This window comes from Tamandua tetradactyla, chromosome 12, assembly GCF_023851605.1.
Source record: "Tamandua tetradactyla isolate mTamTet1 chromosome 12, mTamTet1.pri, whole genome shotgun sequence".
Taxonomy (NCBI): domain Eukaryota; kingdom Metazoa; phylum Chordata; class Mammalia; order Pilosa; family Myrmecophagidae; genus Tamandua; species Tamandua tetradactyla.
In genome coordinates, this window is record NC_135338.1 from 94,202,292 (window position 1) to 94,223,944 (window position 21,653).

The window sequence follows — 21,653 nt, forward strand, 5'->3', positions numbered from 1 at the left end:
GTAGGCTTTTTATTTTATTTTCCTTTGGCATGTAACATCATCCAGTAAGTTTGCATTAATTATGCTTACTGTGAGATTCAGAGAGATCAAGCAGACCCAGAACCCAGGATCACATGTAAAAGTAGCTGCTCCAAGCTTCAAACTCAAGCCCTCTAATTCCAAATTCAGCAACTCAGCTCTGGCATTCAAAGCCCTCTGTGAACGTCTTCCAACCAAGTCCTCCAGCCTGATCTCCAGAACTGCTTCTGAGTGTCTAAATCTACTCATGCTTCAGCCATACTATACAAAACAGAGCGCTGAGTTAGTGCTAGCCTCAGAGGCTGGAGATGTTGATTGTTTTATTGCTTTCTGATATGTTAATCCTGTGACTAGGTACCACTCACCTAATCTCTTGAATTATACAACTCATATTTGAGAGATGAAGAAATTGCACTGAGAGATATTTTAGATTCCTTCTGGAATTATTTAAAAGGTAGGTATAAGACTTTAAAAACACTAGATTTAGGGTGCACAGATAGTTCAGTGGTAGAATGCTTGCTTTCCATGTGGCGACCTGGGTTTGATTCCCGGACCATGCATCAAAAAAAAAAAAAAAAAAAAAAAGACACTAGATTTAGAGTCACACAGAGGTAAACTTGCATCTCAATGCCACCACTTGCTACCTGCGAGAACTTGGGCAAGCTATCATCTCTGAACCTCATTGTTGCAATTTGTGAAGTAGGACTAATAATTCCACCTTGTGAAGATTAAGTATTCTATGTAATAATATATAAAAGACACTTAGCGCAATGCCTGGCACCGAATAGTGGTGATAATTATTAGAGACTATTGTAATGGCTCTTAAAATTTACTTAAGACTGGACTGAAGAAATAAACTGAATTTTGCAAGTCTGTGACTTTTTGTTAAATTCTGGCCTAGAGGAAGTTTACATTTTCTCAATGACTTAAGCTTAGCTTCTTCTGTTTCAGATAGAACAATGAAGATGACATGTGATCTCTAGAATCTTGCCCAAGTGATCCAGCTTTGCAAAAGGGTGGGGACTGTTGCACTTAGATTTTGGCTGTTATTGTTCCCTTAGAGCTGAAATAAGAGTACCACAGATCAATTGACAACATTTGCTTCATAAGATGTACTCTGATATATTCTATTCCATTCCAATTTATTCTACTTTATTAAAAAAATCTAGTCAATACCTATTAAATTGATTTATAATCCACTATTGCATCACAGCTTGTAGTCTGAGAAACATTGTACCTGGAAAATCTAATGACTTTCAGTTTCAAAAGTCTTTCGTCTGTTGAAACTAAACATCCTCTGGGTCTCCTCCTACCTTGACTGCACATTCCCTGACTCCTTTAGGATTTCTATCCCTGTAGTGTAGATGTTTTCTTGGGCCAGCCCTCTATTCTGCTCTTGAATTTCCCCGCATATAACAACCTGCTCCCATAGCTATAGTTATCACTACTATTGTAATGATTCTTAAGTAGATATCCCCAGCTTGAGATGCTTTCCCGAATTCTTGATCTATGATTGTAGCAGCATTCTGAACAATTTATATAGCTTTATCCTCATCACCTTGAGCTCAGCTTGCCATAAGTCTTCCTCAGTTTCCCTTCTTAGTCTTTTCTCTTCTTCCATTTACCCAGGCTGAAAACTTCAGTGGCATCATTGACACTTTGTCCTCAAATCTTGCTAATTCTTGCTTGCAACCTTCCTTTCACATTTCTATTATTGCCACCAACACCTTTTGAAACACAAAACTGAATGGCTTCTCATTACCTACAGAATTGAGTTCTGCACTCCTAGAATATTTAGCTCTGGCCTCGGATCTTGTATCCATCACTGTCCTATATGTGTCCTATGGTAGATGACCTGTTCCTCTCCCAATTATGGTCTGTAGAGAAAGAAATCTTTTCTCGTCTCTCAGAAATCATCCTCACCTCTTTGACTAATGTGACACTTAAGATATGGTGCCTGACATATAATATCACTTTTTGGATTCTATTTATTTTATATTTTGCTATTAGGTACTTTCTAGAGAGTTGAGGTGTGGGAGTTTATTTTGAATCCTTTTCTCAACATCTGAACAGCAAACTGGCCATATTAATGCTGTCATCTAAACAAATGGTTCTCAAACTTTAATGCGCATGTGAATTACCAGATGATCCTGCTAAGATAAAGGTTCTGATTCAGAAGGTCAGGGGTGATGTTTGAGGTTCTGCATTTCTATTTCAGCTCCCAGGAAATGCAGAGGCTGCTGGTCAGAGGACCTCACTTTGAGTAGTATATTGGTCTCTTAGGGCTGCGGGTAACGAAGTATGACAAACTGGGTGGCTTACAACAAAAGTTAATTGGCTCACAGTTATGGAGATTAGTAGTTTGAAATCTGTAGGGGAGAATCCTACTATGCCTCTTCCTTCTGGTGGTTTGCTGATAATTGGGCTTCAATCTCTGCCTTAGTTGTCACTTGGCCTTTTCCTCTGTGTTGGTATTTCTTCACTTCTCATATTGGATTAAGGGCCCACCCTACTCTATTGTGACCTCATTTTAACTTGCCTTATTCCATCTGCAATAACCCTATATCCAAATAAGGTCACATTCTGAAGTACTGGGGATTAGAACTTCAACTTCTTTGTATGGGAGAGTCAATTTAGCCTATTAAAGGTAGCAAGGCTTGAAATTTCCTTTGAACTCATCTCTTGCCCTTCTTTCTCCAAGCTACTATTTTAGTTGAAATTCTTTTCACCTCTCATCCTCCTAAATACTCTGCTTGCTGCCGGTCCCTTCCCGCCACTAGTCCATCCCTCAATAAACTGTTATCTAATGGATCGTCACTTTGTTTGTGCATTTTCAAAAACAAAAGTGCCATGCAAACCAGATATATAAGGTCACCCATATAGATCTGGCCTTTGAGTTAGACCCAAGCTAGGTACTTTGCCTGGAACATCCTCATTCTTCTGTTTTCATCTGCTTTGCCTAATCTCCTTTGATGGGTCTAATTTGGTTGTTTTGTTCTTGCCCCAGCCTAAGCCAGGCCCTATGCACTGTGTATGGCTCCTAGATTTTCCATACTGGCTTGGATTCCCCCCCCCACACACACACACCTTCAGTATATTCCCTTCTTAAAGGCACTGTTGCCAAAATACATGGGATTAAAAAAGAGTGAGACTGTAAAAGCTGAGAGTTGCCTTAAAGGAAAACATGGTTGGTAAATATACATGAAGTAGTCCATCTGATGAAAACTATCCTTACCTTCTTTTATGTCTGCCCTGTGATCATGTTAGCCTCATAGAGCTACAGTGCCATTCTGGCTGAGAATTTATACTGGGGCCTCTGTGTTATAGGCCTTTGCTGTTGTAGGGCTCTCTTGTAGATTATGGAAAACAATGATATCTCAAGCGCTGCATTTTTATTTTATTTTGGTTTATTTTTATTCATTCATTTATGTTTTTATTGCTGGCTCTGTTGCTCAATATCAGATAATATATTGTAAAGAGAACTACCCTCTCATCGACTAGGCAGAGGCCAGGACAGGGCTAGCTAGAGAGAGATTCTGCAGAAATACAGATGGGAAAGAAGCAGAGGTGGGAAGTGAAACTGCTGGGTGTGGAGTCCCAGATCTGCTTACACAAGTCTATGTAATCTAGGATGAATGATCAAGTTTCTTTGGCCTGCTTCCTCAATCCTCAGAGTGGTGGTCTGTTTTTGGAAGATTATTTAACAGGTCTTAAGGAGAAGTTACTAGGGCCATGCAGAATATGTCTGTCCTTAAAAAAAAAAAAACAAACTCTCTCTCCCAGAATCACCTTAGTACCCTCAATGCCTGTGAAATTCACTTCTGCCTGGTGGGTCTTTGTGTAACTTTATGACTCAGGGATCAGATGAAAGGATCACTAAGACATGGGCCCAAAGGCATTTTCATTCTTCTATGTCTCCCTGCACTGCAAATGTTGTTGTGTTAGTTAGATTCAGTTGTCAACTTGGCCAAGTGAGCATACCTAGTCTTGTTGCTGCGGACATAAGCCAATGGTGCGTGAACCTCAGCTGTTGCCAATTACATCTGCAGTCAGCTAGGAGGCATGTCTGCTGCAATGAGTGACTTTGACTTAATTGGCTGGTGCTTAAATGGGAGATTGCAACGTAGCACTGCTAAGCAGCTCAGCATTCCTCATCCCAGTACTAGCAGCTCAGCCCAGGCCTTTGGAGATGCAGAAAGAAGTCACCCCGGGGAAAGTTGTTGGAACCCAGGGGCCTGGAGAGAAGACCAGCAGAGACCATCTTGTGCCTTCCACTTAAGAAAGAACCTCAGTGGAAAGTTAGCTGCCTTTCCTCTGAAGAACCAACAAAATAAATCCCCTTTTATTAAAAGCCAATCCGTCTCTGGTGTGTTGCATTCTGGCAGCTAGCAAACTAGAACAGTTGTGAAATTCCTTCATGGAAGAAAGCAATGAATTTGGAAAGAAAATCTTGACATCACCATTTAACTTTCCAATGCATGAGTGTTTTCCTGGGTATCCTCAAGGGTTTGCATGTTTTGAGAAGTTTGCACTTCACTGCTGTACTCAATCAGCCTCTGAATCCCCTTCACTCTCACCTCTCCAGCCAGTCTTCCAGAGTCCCCTGTGTTTCTAGATACAAATCAAGAGACTGATAAAAGTCTGGCTGGGGTGAGCAACAGAAATATGGCAGCATGTAAGGGAGTTGGTGGAAGGTGGAAGGAATGAGGGTGAGGGAAGAGACTTTCAGCAACAGAGGGGACCTCAGAGACACATTTGCAAGAAGGACTCTTTGCCTTGCGTGGTGATTTCTGCAGTTGTGCTTCTTAGTGGTCAGTGGTGAGATCAATAGAATGCCTGCTAGCTGCTTAATAATGGTGCTGTTAGGTGGCAGCAAAGAGCACACTGGTGATGGGATCCATGGGTTGACAAACAGATCCTTGAACACTACACTGACTTTTTCACTTTTCTTTCTCTTTCCCAGGGCAGCTACTGAAGTTCTGGCAGCATTGCTGAAATCCAGTAAGCACCTCTTTTGAAAAATGGTTCTTTTTTCCCCTCTCTGAGTTCAGTGAGAGAGTCACTTCTCTCTCCATGGCTCGTTTTCGAGCTGCAATGCAATAGAGCTGTGTCTTGGATTTTTGGGGTGAGATGGAGAATATTATGGCTGTTCCAAGGACACACCTGAAAAGAGAGTTAATATCTCTGCAGCTAGGCATGTCCATATGTAATGCCATCATGGCATTTGACACTGAAGAGTATATGCTGTCTACTGTGGACCATAGAGTCTGAGATATTCAACAACTCCTTCTAACAAGACCAGGGACCCTTAAGAACTGTTGGAATAAACCCCAGGTTCTAGAGGGATGGTCTGATGGAAGAAAAAGTTATGATAGTGGGTGGGAAGGCAAGGCAGGATTCTTGAGTTTGCTTTCCAACTTAGCTCATGATTCTGTACTCTTGGGGAACTGGGAGTTACTTGGACAGTACAGATGCTGACAACAAATTTCATATTAAATATTGGCTCTTTTCTCATTTATTCCAAAAGAATAGTTTTGGAGGTCTGAATAATTTGAGGACTTTTTTTTGTCTAATTGCCATGGCCTAACTACATTGGGAGTCAAATTCATGTGTACCATATAATAGAAGGTACCATGTACTTGGGAGTGAAGAAGTCTTAGCTTCATTTTTTAATTTTTTCCCTCCTTCCTCTTCATCTATTTTAATTTGGCACCTTGGAAACCTGTTGCTTCAATTGTGGTATTTGTTTCTCTAAAGGGAGCCCAAGGCCTGTGGATGATAGGTGAACTTTAATAAAACCTATAAATAAATAAATACAAATTAATAAACCCTCTCTCCCCAATCATACATCTCTGTCAACTGTAAGCACAGAGAAGGAGTCTTATTACATGGTACTTCCCTTTATAGACTGAAGGAAAAACTGAAGCTTGAGTTCATTTGGTTTATTGGAACTTTATACAGTACCAAAGTCTATCTAGGGCTTCATGATCTGCAGGTCAAGTGAAAATGGTCAGAACAGACTGGGGAGTGGTGAGCAAAAGGTTGTGAAGCCCTAAGATAGGAAGGGATAGAAAAGTATTACTTGTATGTGCTGGGGAGAAAACCATTCATCCACAAGATGGAATTTGCCTTGGGTTTGGCTTCTCAATTCTCATTATTTCCCTGCTCATTCTGTCACTCTCCATTATAATTCCAGGTGCTTGATGCAGCAAGGTGAGGGAGTTATTGGTTGTGTGGCGTAAAGGTGCTGAGAGGGACCTTGGGAGCCATCCAGGCCAGCCAGTGAATGCCAAGCTTTGGGAAAATGGCTTTATCGTCATCCCCACAGTCTGGCCTCAGTACATCCTTTGGCCATGGAGGACTTGATATTTTATGGAAAGAATTCCCTGCAAGCTGATCAAGGCCTACTTACCTATCTACAAACACACCTTTCTCAGACCTTATTAGAGTTGAGTGTTTTGATACAAGGGTCCTATAATACATAAAACCCTGAAAGAAGTAACATGCCAGTTATGAACTGGATCCATATAAAACATGCTGCATAGGGCTAGGAGAAATCAATAGCCAGTGCAAATATGGATTAATTCAGCTTCATACCATTTATCTAGGTTTTTAAGACAATGTTCATTCTTGGAAACCTGAACATGCCATGCTAAGGAGGCTTAGCTTTTGGAGTTTCGAATTTCTATATTTCCTTCAAAGCTCAGCTCAGATACCACTTTCTCTGAAAAAGGTTTCCCTGACTCCCAAGACTGGATTGGCTGCATATCCTATATGATCCTGTTCTAGTTTGCTAGCTGCCAGAATACAATATACCAGAAGCAGAATGGCTTTTAAAAAGGGGAGTTTAATAAGTTGCTAGTTTACAGTTCTAAGGCCGAGAAAATGCCCTAAATAAAACAAGTCTATAGAAATGTCCAATCAAAGGCATCCATCCAGGGAAAGATACCTTGGTTCAAGAAGGCCGATGAAGTTCAGGGTTTCTCTCTCAAGTGAGACGGCACATGGTGAACACAGTCAGGGCTTCTCTCTCATCTGGAAAGGCACATGGTGAACATGGTCTGGGTTCTTCTCTCAGCTGGAAAGGCACATGGCGAACATGGCGTCATCTGCTAGCTTTCTCTCCTGGCTTCCTGTTTCATGAAGCTCCCCAGGAGGCGTTTTCCTTCTTCATCTCCAAAGATCACTGGCTTGTAGACTCTCTGCTTTGTGGTGCTGCAGCATTCTCTGCTTTCTCCGAATATCCTTCATTCAGAGAGAGCAGAGGATTTCATCGTAATCCTTTCATTACATGAAAATGTTTCCTCTTTTATAGGACTCCAGAAACTTATCAAGACCCTCCCAAATGAGTGGAGACATGTTGTCACCTAATCCAGTTTAACAACCACTCTTGATTCGATCACATCTCCAGGGAGATGATCTGATTACAGTTTCAAACATACAGTATTGAATAGGGATTATTCTACCTTTATGAAATGGGATTTTGATTAAAACATGACTTTTCTAGGGGACTTACATCCTTTCAAACCAGCACAGCTCCCATAGAGTCTCCCATTTCGTTTGCTTGTTGTTCATCTCACCTGCTAGATTGTAAGCTTTTGAAGGAAAGGGTTGTCTTTGCTGGCCATAGTATTACTTGCATCAACAAACACAAAAAAGGCCAAGTCATTATTTGTTGACTAAAATTTTAAATAAATAAATGCTTTATATTTGCATGTAGAAAATAAAAATGTTTGCATGTATGAAATTTTAACTACTGCCCCTTACTCCTTGAATCCAGCAAACCCATGAATAGAATCAACGATCTTAACATTTGCAGCTTTGATCTTTACTTATAGGGAACTGATGGCTACCGTCCCCACATACAGAGCAGGTTCTGTCATCCCATTGGAAGGATGTGGAGGGTTATTTTGCTAATTCTCTAAGCTATCCATATAGACTTTTGTCTGAGTCTTTGGCTCATTATTTATAACATGAAAAAGTTGGATGAGAGGTTCTCTGGCCTTCTTTCTATCACTAAATACTCAGCCTTAAGGTACATCAAGCCTCCTCAGCCTAGGCACTATTGAGATTTTAGGTTAATTCTTTGTTGTGAGGGACATCCTGTACATTGGAGGATGTTTAGCAACATCCCTGGCACCTACCGATGAGATGCTGGTAGCACCCATTGTTTGATTGTGATAATAAAAAATATCTCCTACATTTCCAGATGCCTCCTGGGGAAGAAATTTCCTCAGCTGAGAATCACTGATGTTTGTCTGATCATACACGTGAGCTGAAACCTGTTCAAGATTCAAAATGACCTCCCTCCCCGGGAAATCTCCATTATTGGCATTTCACAAAAAATACCCTTGCAGCTTAATTGATCTTAAGCATCGCATCATTCCTGTGGGTTCAAAAGAAGGGAAAACAGAGATGGCAGGAAGTTATTATTAACATACACAAATTACCTAGGAGGGGAATGGAGTGGTGGTGGTGGGTCCTATAACAAGGAAGACACGTAGGTCCATTATAAGTGCCAATTCCAATGCATAGGTAGAAGGATCTTGATATCATATCTGAACTAAACAAGAAAGAGGGCTATGATTAAATTGTGAGGTCGATCATGGATTTGGGAAGGCACATAGTTTCCATTGTAATGCAAACTTCAATGCATAGGTAGAAGGATCCTGAGATCATATCTGAGCTCAACAGGAAGAGGGCTATATTTAAATAGTGAGGTCAATCATGGATTTGGAGAGGATCTGAAAAATACACGAGCAATTGCCATCTTTCTCTTATTAGCTTAACCAAAGTACTGTATGGGATGGGTGTCTTGATATAGATGGTACTGCCCCAATGGGTTGGGGGTTGCTGTGGGGAAATGAGTGTCATGGCATTTTCCAGTTACTTTATATTGTCCCTATACATAGTTAAGACTTGACATGGGATGTCTGTAGATCTGGATTACAGGATGAATTCATATCCACTAAACCTAAATGCAAAACATCAGTTTCTGTCTCAAATCTAAAACTTTACCATCTGGTACTTATATCTGGGGATGTTTACGTGAACATTTATCTCCTCAAGGCATGCTTCTTTTAGGTAGTGATAATTCTGGTTGCAATGCTTGCTTGTCAATTAGTATGAAAGTTGGTCAATGTAGTAGATCTCTGTCATTACCTCATGAAATAATGGCATATCCCAGTCTAATAAAGCCAGAATGACTTATCTCCTGTCATGGGGATAGTCAGTGTTTCTGTGACAGTAAACATGGGTGGGCTTGATAATCTGTGTAGTCAAGTAGCAGCTGGCTGGAGGCCATCCACACTAGGGTCAGGCAGAGCTGTGAGGCTGAGGGGCCACAGGAGGCACTGGGCAGGAGACTGAGCAGAAATCTGTCCATATAACAACAAAGAAAAGGAAAGAGTGCCCAGGGCCCCTTGGGGATATTCCATTATTTTGCCTCAGCTTTCTCTTCCATCTAGTAGCTATTGCATGAGAAACCAATTTAGGATTTGTAAATGGTAAGAAGAGGAAAAGTAACCCAAATATAGTTTTTACCTCTTTCCCTTCCTAAGCAATGCCAGGTAAAATACGCTTGGAAGTCATGGGCCTTTTTCCATTTGTCTCAGCAATTTTGTACCCTAAACATCAAAGATTGTTGCTGATTCAAGGGTCATAACCATAGGTTATGGTTATGGTCTAGATGGTCTAATCCAAATCCCATGCGTTTCACTGTATTGGTTCTCCTCTTTTCCATTCACATAGGCATGTATCCTGCCCTGAATTTTCCTGTATTGAAAGCTTTGCCTTGGCATGCTTTATCCCACCCAAAAACACGTAGCTTTTTATTATCAAAATTTAATAACACTTTGATTAGAAAAAATAGTGCCTCTGCCATTACAGGCAATTTATTTCTCTAATGAATCAAAATATGTTGTCTTTTGTCTCTATCACTCCTGCCATCTGCCTCCACTCTGCCTCTCTCAAGCTCTGTCTTTCATTTCTGTCTGTCTCTATTGCTATTGCTTTCCTTTTCTCTGCTTTGACTTCTGTCTCTGTCTCTGTCTTTTTCTTTTCTTCTTCCTCTTTTTCTTTTATATTATATATGTATTTATGTATTTTTACATATATTCTTATATATTTTTCTTTTGTATTGCCCCTTCCACTTCTCTTTTGTTCTCTTACAGACTCCCGTTCATGAATGATAGGTATAAATGCATTTTTGAAAATCACACCCCTGGAAGCAGCCCTGGATAAGTGTGTGGCAATGGGATTATGCCTGACTTGTACTAGTTCCAGTGATGAACCCTTAAATAATGCCTTGGTACTAACCTTGCTTCCCAGATTTAAAGGTCATGTCTTTGCACAAGGAAACACTTTCTGGTTCAGATCCTAAACCTTAATAAGGGAATGATAAGTGTACTTCAACCCTCTCTCTAATTTAAGAATTAGCATTTAGAGAAGTCTGAGAGTTTGCAGAAGTTGGAACATGGGGAGTCTGTTGGAAACGGGAAAGCAAGTTAGAAAAAGGAGGGAGACAGAGAAGGAAAGAGGACCGGGAGATGCAATGGACCTAATGGGAAGTCTGGCAGGGGAGGAGACTTCTTAGGGATTTTCCTAGTTAATGCTTTGTCTGTCAGGCTCTAAGGGATGGTCCACAGGAACATGGGAAGGGAGGGCCTTCTAAGTGCTGAAAGCCCTGGTCATGTACAGATAACCTCATGTTCTCCGTGGGCATCTATGGTGGCATCCGTGCTGAGGTAGCCCTCAGCAATGCTATGAACTGGAGGACATGATGGACAGGCAGTTGTTCTGCAAAATGTCAAAGTAGGGGACATTTTTTAAAAACACCTGAACAAGAGCCTTTAGAGCAATTCTGGGGGCCTAGAGGACACCTCTGGAAGGCAATATATGCTTCAGAATGGTTGGCCTGGTAATCCCTTTGCTCTTTGATCATGCGCTAGTACCAGAGGATCAGCGCAGCCTATGCCTCCATTGGACTTATGCACACAGAGGCCCTATGATCTGTGTCCAGAGAGGGGCTGGAACCTGCCTTCCTGGCCTCAGGGCCCTGACCTGCCTTGACAAGCATGGTACTCCCAAGGGTTCTGTCCACAGAATATTTCCCCCTCCAGTTTCCCGGGGGGCCAGAGAGTCAGACTTTTGGGGCCCAAGGCCTTCGAGGTTACGTAGTGCAAAGGTATTCATCTTTTTCTTTGGAATAGGAAGCTCAGAGTCCTGCCTGCCTCACTTCCATTGGCATTCCCTAGTACAATCCCTGAGACACAGCCACTGAAGGATAGGGTTCCCCAGAACCCAGAAAACAATTGATCCAGTCTACCCCTTCTTATTTTCCATATGGAGAAACTGAGGACTCTAGAGAAGGAGTGACCTGCCCAGCTCCCTGAAACACTGGCTGTTTCAGTCATCTGGGATGCCTCGTTAACACTGACTTCTTTATGTCTCAGCACAAATACTGCCCAGTTCCCACTTCTGCTGAGCATTGGGTTCCTTTGTTTAGACCTTCTCATACAACTCTATAAATATTTATATTTATACTTCAAAGAGCTTACCAGAACTGTCACTTATGAGTTTTGCAGTTTGGTATTTAAACATGTATATTTTTCCTACTGGGTTATAGCCCCAGGAGGGCAGGGATCCCTGCTACATCCCCACCCTTCCCTGGGGCTGTACCCAGCGGGAATGCTAATATGTGAATGTTAACTATTGGTCCCAGTTTCCTGACTTAAATCTCATACATTTGCTTCCAAGATGTGTTAGTGAAGAGGCCAGACCAATTTCTGTCCTCAGAGAGAATCAAATTGTGGCGTGATTATAGACCCGATGTCTCTTCTTCCTTCCTAACTTCTGGAGACACATGTAATATATTTCTGTGATGAGCTGAAATTCTGCTCCAAATGCTATTGATAGATTTTTACATTTGTCACACTGGGATGGACTGCTGTGATCGACTGTGTATGAACACAGTATAAAGCAGGCTACATCCATCAAACTGTTGGATTGAAATGACAACAAAAATGTCTCCGATTTATTGAGCCCTTCGTATGTCAAGCACCATATCTGCATTTAGCCCATTAAGGAGGTATTATAATCCCCTTTCTTACAGATGTAGGGACTGAGGTTTGGTAAAGCTTAAATAATTCACACAGCTAGTGGGCTGCATTGCTTGCCGACCAGTCTTCAAATCCCTGGAACTTGAGCCCTGCACTATACCAAGAAGAGATTAACAAGGGTAAGTTTATTTAGCCCAAAGAAGATAAGACCAAATGCTGAAAGGAAGCTAAATAAATACTTTCAAAGTATTAGGAAGATTATTTTGGGAGGGAGTTTCTGTCATTTAGGCTAGAAAAGAACACTGCATAGTTGACTCCATACAAGCACCTGAATGGACTCAGGGAGAGGTACTTGGCACCCTGTTTTGGCCATGTGAGGAGACAGGGCTACTGCCACGAGGCTGTGCATTGCGCGATGCTGATGAAGGATGGGATGAGAGAGGGAAGGGAGCAAGGGACAGGAAGGATTACAGACTCCTATTATGTCTTGCCACAGTCAACTTGGCACACTGCTTTTATTTCTTGGCTCAAAGCTCAGTTCACTCTGCCACAAATTTATGTCTTTTGCAAATGCACATAAAAAAGATTTTTAAAAGTTTAAGCTGAAAGAACACTTCCCCTCCCCCGATACCCACCTATCCTGCTTCTTTGACTTTCAGACCCAGAAAGTTCCATGGGCAGATTGGGACTGGGCCAGACAGCAGGGTATGCAGTTCCTCTGCCTGACATGTGGTGGTGCTGTTCTTTCAGTTATCTTGGCTTCATTTGTCCAATATTTATTTTTGGCGAGTAATTTGTTTATCAGAGGGTTATTTTAATCTAATTTTGGCCATATTTGCCATTCCACACTATCTATGCTTCCCAGAGTTAGCAGCTTGGCATGTCTTGAAGGAAATTAGCTGAAGATGGTCTCGGAGGCATTTGCTCAGCCATTAAGAGAGTTGGGAGGAGGCAGGGTGAGTGGAGCCTAAGGTTAAAAAAGCGGACAGATTTTTTGTTGCATTCCCAGTGTTGTTAGAATGGTGGAACAGGACTTACAGAGAACAGGATCATCCTAAGCAGCTTTTTTTGAGGGCTGCCTCTGGTTAACAGCAGCAAATCTTATTACTTTCCCTATCTCCCTCACCTTTCTGATAAACCTACACGTTCTTCCCTTCGCTGTCAATGCCAGGGAGTCATCACTTAAGGAACATGCCTCCTCCACACATGTTCCTCCTTCCATTTGTTAATATAGCTCATGAAACGTTTACTGCATGCCCTCCAGGACGTGGAAAGAAGATTGGAGAGTGGAAGGGAATTGCTGTTTATTGGGGTATCTTCAATGAATAATGGTCATTGCGATTAATCATGACACCCTGCACATAGTATCCTATTGCCTCACAAAGACCTATGATGTTATGATCCCAATTTTACATATGAGGAAGGGGTGGTTATAGGAAGCTGATTTGCCTGAGATCACAGATACAGTAAGGGCAGAGCTGAAATTTGAACTGAATTATGACTGTCCCCAAAGGAGAAAATATTACTATTTCAAAGATTATTCTTTGCATAGTGGAGTTGGGAAACCTGGACTCAGGTTTCAGTTCAGCCATTGATTAGCTATGTGACCTTAAGTTAGTCTTTGTGATCATATATGACTTCAGTTTGGTTTTTCTAAAATAGGATAGTTACACTAGATGAATAGTTTTAGTAGCAGAATCTTTTTTTAAAGGAATTTTATGAGAAAATTCCATGTATAAAATAGGAGCAGAATTGGAAGACCCCAATTAATGACAGTTCAAGCTTTTTCTTGACATAAACCTTCACCCTCCCCCCACCCCTGCACTCCACACACTTTTGCTAGCTCTTGATAGATGCTGAGCATCTTCCACAGAAGTTCCTTAGGGTGCTAAAGAATAAAGTTTGATAAGTTCTGAAATGAGTATTCTTCTCATGGGACACTTTCGGAGCTCAATCTGTTGTTTGGGATTGCATTTTAAAAATGGGCTGACATTGGGTTAGGTTTGAAAGGTGAGCTAGTTTTTGTTACTAGTGGCAAAAAGGAAGAGCTAGCAAAGTTTGACTCAGAGAAAGAACTAAATTGCCTTATCCTACTTGAGTTCTAGTCAAGCTATTTTTGAGTCTCTAGGAACTAATAGGTCTAATTTAACTAAACTTGATCAAGGAAGATTAACTTCCATTTGGGATTATGCTGGTTGGAAGGCGAGCAGTGTGGTGAGCTACATTCTAAAGATGACCTATGTGTTCAGACATACCCACACAGGGTTTGTCAGAGCTGTGAGTGGTGGTGTGTTTTTCCTGCTTGACACAAAACTCTTGGCTATGTGAAATGCAATGAGATTGCAACCAACTCTCTTGTATCTATGCAGGGTGCTGCCTTTTAACTAGATGATCCTGTAAGATGGCTCTAGTTTAAGACCAACTCCATCTCAAGAGTTTTCCCTGTGGCCTCATGATCCTTCCTGTGGGATTGAGCCCCTGTGTTCATTTTGACAAAAAAGTGAAAGTGTTCAAGGAAGTTCAGGGTCTTGATGATGATGTTGTGTGTTTACTGTGAGCTCAACCTTAGTACTCTTTGAAAGGGTAAGACAGAATGGGATGCAGTGACTGCACAGTGGTCATGAAGGCAGGCTTTTGTGAGACTGTGGGTCAAATCGTGGCCATGTTGGGTACCTTCCTTAATGACGCTGTCCTGCAGTTTCCTCATTGGTAAAGCAGTGCAAACGATACCCACAAAGAATAATTAGAATTTTAACAAGATGATGTACATGTGGCTGGCAGTATAGCACCTGGATCTTAGTGCATCTCTATAAAGATGAACTATAATTTTATGACCACCTCTTGGAAAATCCTGGGAATTTCAAGAATTGATGATACATGGGATGAAAGCTGTTGAAATGCAAATTCATCTCCCAGTATCTCCCCTGACCATAGGTTGTTTTCAGCATCCGTCTTATCTCTAGAAACTTTTTCTATAAAAGACCAGATAGTAAATATTTTAGGCTTTGTGGGCTCTATGGTCTATATCAGAATGACTGAACGCTACCATTATGGATCCAAAGTCGCCATAGCTAATACATAAACAAATGGGCCTGGCAGTGTTACTGTAAAACTTTATTTAAACAATAAACAAGCTATGGGCCATTTGTTAGCCCCTATTCTAGACTGAGGGCCAAGGTCTCTGATCCATTTATCCTTATTTCTGAAGGCATTAATCCTAATGTGTTTACATAGCAGCAGATAGAGCAAGTTATCTGAATCAACAAATCAATGAATATAGAGTCAAACCTGTTCAGTTGATCCATATGCATTTATTTTGTTTTCATTCTGTGTACTCAGGGGTTAACATCCAAGGTTGCTGAGCTCTAAATATTTTAGATTTTAGAACTTGTATAATCCTGGCATAATGAATGACTGGCTAGGATTGATGAAGATAAAGTATCACAGAGATTTAAAGAGATAGGCAAAAAGATAAACATCTCTTATTGCTGAAGATGCACAGTGTCTTCCTCATCACGTTCAGGATTGACTTACAACTATTTATGTCATGTGCAAGTTTGCTGTTTTCCTACAGAATTCTAATAATAGCAGTTTACAAAGCACCTTTTCATATATTTATCTCATTTAATCTTCACCATGGTCTTCTTAGACAGGTAATTATTTAAGTATTCTAAAGTAGTGATTCTCAACCAGGGACAGTTTTATTTCCAGTGAACATTTGTCAATGTCTGGAGACATTTGCAGTTGTCACAACTGGAGGTGGGGGAGTGCCCCGTGCATTTAGTGGGTAGCAGCTAGGGATGCTGCTAGGTATCCTACAATGTGCAGGCAATCCCCCACAACAAAAGCACCCAGCCGAAAATATCAGTAGTATTAAGGTTGAAAACACTGAGGCTCAGAGAGTTTGGGTAACTTGCCCACAATGGTATGATATATACTTGACACATTAGGACTAAAATCCATCCCTTCATTTCATTACTAGAGAGTTTCAAACCATTTTATTTTAAGAAATAAATGTTTATTTTTAATTTTCAAGTGAAATCTTTTGCAGCCCAACTTCATATAAACTGTGATATTGCCCTTGTGGCTTTGGGTACTAGAGACCCCACTCAGCCTTATCTTAGCCCCCCTCCCCAATCCCGGAGGCATGCCATATGGAAACCACTGCCAACATTGCCTGCCAAGACCTTCTGACTTTTCCTAGATCCATTTAGTTGTTGTGAGTAGGGGATGACAGCATCAAAGTTGCATTTTATTAAGATGCATCGGTCAATGGAGGATGCTGGTGCATCCAGGTGAAAGGGGAGAGAACTAGAAATGCCAGGAGTGATAGGAGTAGAGTAAAAAGGAGAAGGCATGAGGAATAAGGTTCTATTATTTCATAGTGATGTGCTATTAGCTGATGTAAGGCCAAAGCAGCAAGCCATGGTTGCAGAAATTTATTGGCTCTTTGCTTTCCTCCTTGCACACTCAAGACTTGGAGGCATGATGCAGAATGAGCCAATTTACACACTTTGTTTGCAACACCATGCAGGCTTCTTTCCTGTAAGGTGCGCAATTGTCACATATCAATTGAAGGAGAAAGATCAGGAAGGTCTCTGTTTTTCTCTGTCCCAGTACAAATGTTGGCTCTTTTCTTAAGTGCCATCCTCTGGTGAATTGTCTGTAGAAACAGTGGAATCGTGGGAATCAACTTATTTTAGAGAATTTTCAAATGAACCGTATTGAAAAATCAATCCCGTGTCCTCAAACCTAAGATGTTGACTGTGAGGTGCACTGTTTTTTTTGTGCCACCATGAATTTTCGAAAAGATACTGCCAAGTATAAGCATAAACACTGTTATTTGTAGGAAGCACCTAAATTTTGAAAATGCTAAAAATATGTGCCGTAGAATCAGTGAAGTACAGTATGATACTTATTGATCATGTAGGATTCTAAGTATGGAATTAGAGAAATTTTGAGACTAGAGTATGCCTCCGGCAATGGCCTCTCCTTTTAATAAGTGTAGTATTGCAGCCTAAAACCATTCACTGAATAATGCACCCTATGAAGCACAGGAGTAAGAAGAGGTGTATGAGGGGAAAGGCAGGGGTGGATCTTGAGGTTCTCCTAAGAATGGTGAAGTTCTTATGGCTTGGGAATGTGTCTGCAGAAAGTTATTAGAAGAAGTGGGTGATAAAGATTAGATGAGTCTAGATTTTTTAAAAACGCTGTGAAGTTTAGTTTCTCAGCTTTCTGTGCCTCTATTTCTGGAGCTTAAGGAAAGCATCTTTAATTTTATAAGGGCAGTCAATGGGAAAACAAAATTAGTTTGAAACCAACATTTACTTTATAGTAAAATGTACTGAAATATATCTATTGTAGAAGGAATAAAAGTACCTATAACCTGATTCAATATCATCATTCTCATTTCAGCTAATGGCCATCAAGTATAGTTTCCTCTATAGATGGCATTAAGATTAGGTATGTTTTAGCCCATATATTATTGTTCTTCCTTTATGTCAGAGCCACTACTGCAGCTGCTAGATAAAGAAGGGTGAGAGCTGAACCTTTTCCTCCTTTCTAGTGGCATTGCACTCAGGTTGTGGGCTTGACTTCTGGCCTGGCTTCCATGGACTCTCTGGCTTGATGTCAGGAAGGCATCCAAAAATCTACTATGACCTGAAGGACTGTACCTCATTTATTTAGGTCCTTAAGCCTTCTCAAGTATCCTGTTAAAAGTTGATTCTTACCACAATTGAGGGGCCTGGGAGGAAGAGAGGAGCTGGAAGAGGGAGCTAGTCTAGAGAGTGAGCTAAATTAAATTTGGCTAAAACCATTCTTACCAAGGCTTCAGATTTTCCTTCCACTGACTTAGTCTCCATTAACCTTTCTGAAACCTTCCTCAACAAGCTGGTTCTATTTTATATTAAAAGGCTCATGGGAAATAGCTTAACAGAAGATGGGGCTCTCTCTTCAGGGGTCAATGTCCTTACTCCAAGCTCCATGACTAAATTGGAGGATCAGTCAGCTGAGGTTCAGCCAGAAAACATGCTGGAGCCTGAGATTGAGCTTAGTCTGAGGGCCCTCTACCGTCAAGGAGGAGGGTACAACATTTCAGAGTCTCATGCCCAGGATATCAGAGCTGGGAGGGACCCAAGGGATCAGGCAGCTCAACCCTCATTGTTCAACAGGGCTGGTTACAGAAAGAGATGGTTCTGGTGGTAATAGATGCAGGTCTTTATCTGGGTATATGACAGAAACTATGCTAACAAGCCTGGAGAGCTTGGGGTAATAATGTAGATGTCAGCTTTACAGTCAGATATGCATTGCCACTTGAATCCTAGATATGCCATTTATAAGCTCTGTGGAGTTAAGTAAGTTGTTTAACTTTTCTCAGCCTTTATGTTTTAAATTGCAAAAGAAGGAAAATAATACTTACCACAAAGTGTTTCCATGAGATAAATGAGGTGATCAATGTGAAATGATTAGCCTGGTGTCAAGCACATTGTCAACATTCAATAAATACTGTTAGTTGTGACTATTCATACCATGGCAAAGTAGGCAGCTCGCTGCTTATGTGATATGATTTTGAAACCTTGCAAAAGGCTACCTTGTCCAGAAATAAATCCTATTTTATTTACTGACTGCTGACCCCTCAAAAAGACCACCAAAATAACCTGTTGATCAATTAAAGACAAGAGCATTGTCTACTGGAATGAGTTTGCCGCTATCTTGATGGAGTCTTAGTAGTGTCTCAGAAGGCAGAGTTCTAGGGTTTATTTATAGGGCTTGGTGGATGCAGTTCAAAGTGGGTTTTTCAGTGTGGAGTCTTCATTAAGACTGGACAAAGCTTATGATGGAATTGTGTAGGATTGGCAGACACAGTGAGGAGAAGTTTTTGGAAGTAAACCTTGGAGAGTAAACAAGAGTTTGATAAAGCCCAGTTGAGTGATGTTCTGTGCTGAGAAGGGGCTACTATCCTGAAGAGGCTAGTTGAATCATCAATAGTTCAGATGAATAGATTTTCAGGAAGTTCCTGAAATAAACAATAAAGTAATTTAATCTTTTTGGGCAAGAGTTTTCTGGGATACTAATGTCATATTAATGTGGACAGTATGCTGTGTGGTTATACACAATTACTTTTCTCAGGAAAGATGGAGTACTGGAATCCTATTTATTCTCATTCTTGACAAAAACATTGGAAATTTATGTATTATTGAAAGCACCTATGGGCTATTAAATGTTTAACCATTATCAAAGAAGAGGATTGTAGAAGATTAACTCTTTCAGAGTCTTCTAAAAGAGCTTTTGGATCTTGAGACCCAATATTGGTAAATTTTGCCAGAGAGGGGAATTATGAAGGTCTACAATAAGAACTTGGCCTGTAAAGACAGACTGGGATAAAGTGGGGTGAGGATGTTCACTGCGTATTTATGGGTGCAGGGGGAGGGCAATATCTCAGAACAGGGAGTGAAACTTTAGAAGATTTGTGGCCATTTTAAGTTGAATACTCAATTACATTACATGAGGATAGAAGAACCCTGAATATACATTTTGCTTAATTTGAAACTTTTCCTCAGGTTGTTCTTGTTGGTGAAAAGTATGTGTAGGGAAGGGAATGATCATTTTATTGAGCATGTATTATGTGACAGGCACTGTTTATGCACTCAGTCTTTATAATGGACTTGTAAAGCAGATACTTTTATTTATTTTTGTATTACTTTAATATTTTACAGATGATAGAAATACAATTCAGAATGGCTAGATAACTTAACTAAGGTTACACAGCTAGTCAGTAGTAGAGCCAAAATTCAAATCAACAACTAAGTGACTCTGAAGTTCCTATTTGGCATAAGGCTGCCTGAAGGAGTATATTCATATCCTGCGCATTCAGCACTTTGTTGTCCATAATAATACAGAACAAGTTGGAATGATGATGATGATGATGATAATGGGCAAAGGTATTGACTGTTTATTTTGTGCCAGGCATTGAGCTAATTCATATATATCACATTTAATTATCTAAAAAATCCCACAAGGAATGGATTGTTATTAGTTTTGTTTTTCAGGAAAAAATAGAATCCTAGCATTATGTAGTAATTTACTCAAATCACACAGCTAGAAAGTGGTGGAGCCCCTGGCCATTCACAAGGACTCCAGGAAGGGCTGACCAGGACCAGCAAGATAGTGAAGGCCATATGAGTATAGGAAAGGTGATTTTACAGGACTGTGCTAATTGGTATGTCTCATTCCTAGAAATGTGACTGTTAACGTGTCCAGCCCACCACTCCGCCACAGGTTCCTACATTTCCTCTGCTTTATGTCATCATTTTACCCCACAAGAGATGATGACATTTCCAGATATGGGAAGAAAAGAGCAGAGTTGATAACTTCCTTTGGTTTTTGCCAAAAGAGGGGCAGAATAGTGAGATGAATGAGTACATGTACAAAATATGGATCACCAAGCATTTCTCTCATCAGCCTGTCATGGAGCTCCAATGCCCTTTGAATATTTCAGTCTTTTGAGTCTCTTGAAGACTTCTAGGCTTTCGTGTTTAGAAGGTAAATATTTTTATAAAGATGATCATGAACTCAGATGCATTCAGGAGCTAGGCAGGTAATTTGTTTTTGAAGGAGCTGGGGTAAAACAAAAGGTGAGTTGATTACTATGGCTTGCCCTGCCCTCAGGCATTTAAAACATGGCATGACAAGAAATCTATGGGAATAGTTTGTAGCACCATTAAAAGGGTAACACATTTTCTTTTCTCCTGATTATTAAAATTCATCAACATTCTCCACATACAAGTACTATTGATATCTTGGCATATTCCCTTCCTTCTTTTTTTTTCAACTGTGCATCAATGTAGTCTACACTAAAGAAAAACATTTGAATCTCAGTTAAGAAATACCTGTAGTACAGATAAGGATATTGCTAGATGATATTAAAGACTGGGAATTAGCTACAAAGTAAGGTCCTGGGAGAATATAAACTGGAGAGAAACAGAATGTAAGCTGGTAGAAACAGCAGAAGAGAGGAGTGCAACTTAGAGGTGAGGACAAGGATATATTCCCTATTGTTCATGGATTTGTCAAAGGAAAACTGGCCAGAAAAGATCTGCAGCATGAGCCTGATAAGGTGGGCTAATGGAAAAAGGGGCCACTGAGGAAGCAAGAAGAATACCTTCAAAGTGGAATAGAGGTGGGGGCAAAGTGTTAAGATTAAAGACCCTTAGAACTCCTTTCTGCCTATCCCACCCTCTTCCTCCAACAGAATTAAGATACACCAGTCTATTCAGGAAATTAAATGAAAATTAAGCAGCAGGAACTTTTCTCCCAAGAAAATCTTGGGTAGAAGTCATTTATGTCAACAGACTAAAGAGGAACTGGTCTGTTGTGAAGAGGGTGGGGAACCTGGAATGCCCTCCCACCCCTGAACCCTGAGCTCACCCAGGACAGTATTTGAAAAACACATTTTCTCCTCTGTATTTGTCCCCACTCTGAGAAGAAGCAGTGTTTTCCTTTCAACTCTTCCAGAACTCCTGTAAGTCACTGATCCCAGTGACACTCATTTCATTCTCGGACTCTTCTCCACAT

The 21,653-nt window shown here is 40.7% G+C and overlaps 1 protein-coding gene across 4 annotated transcripts in view; it reads left to right on the top strand.

Annotated features, from left to right (window-relative positions):
• AGBL1 (AGBL carboxypeptidase 1) overlaps positions 1 to 21,653 on the top strand; it is an 872,209-nt gene that overhangs the window by 97,960 nt on the left and 752,596 nt on the right. For all 4 annotated transcript variants that reach the window (XM_077124136.1, XM_077124138.1, XM_077124137.1 and 1 more), the window contains one exon: positions 4,982 to 5,019. In XM_077124136.1, coding sequence (XP_076980251.1) covers positions 4,982 to 5,019 — 38 coding nt within the window. The remainder of the gene's footprint in view (positions 1 to 4,981; positions 5,020 to 21,653) is intronic.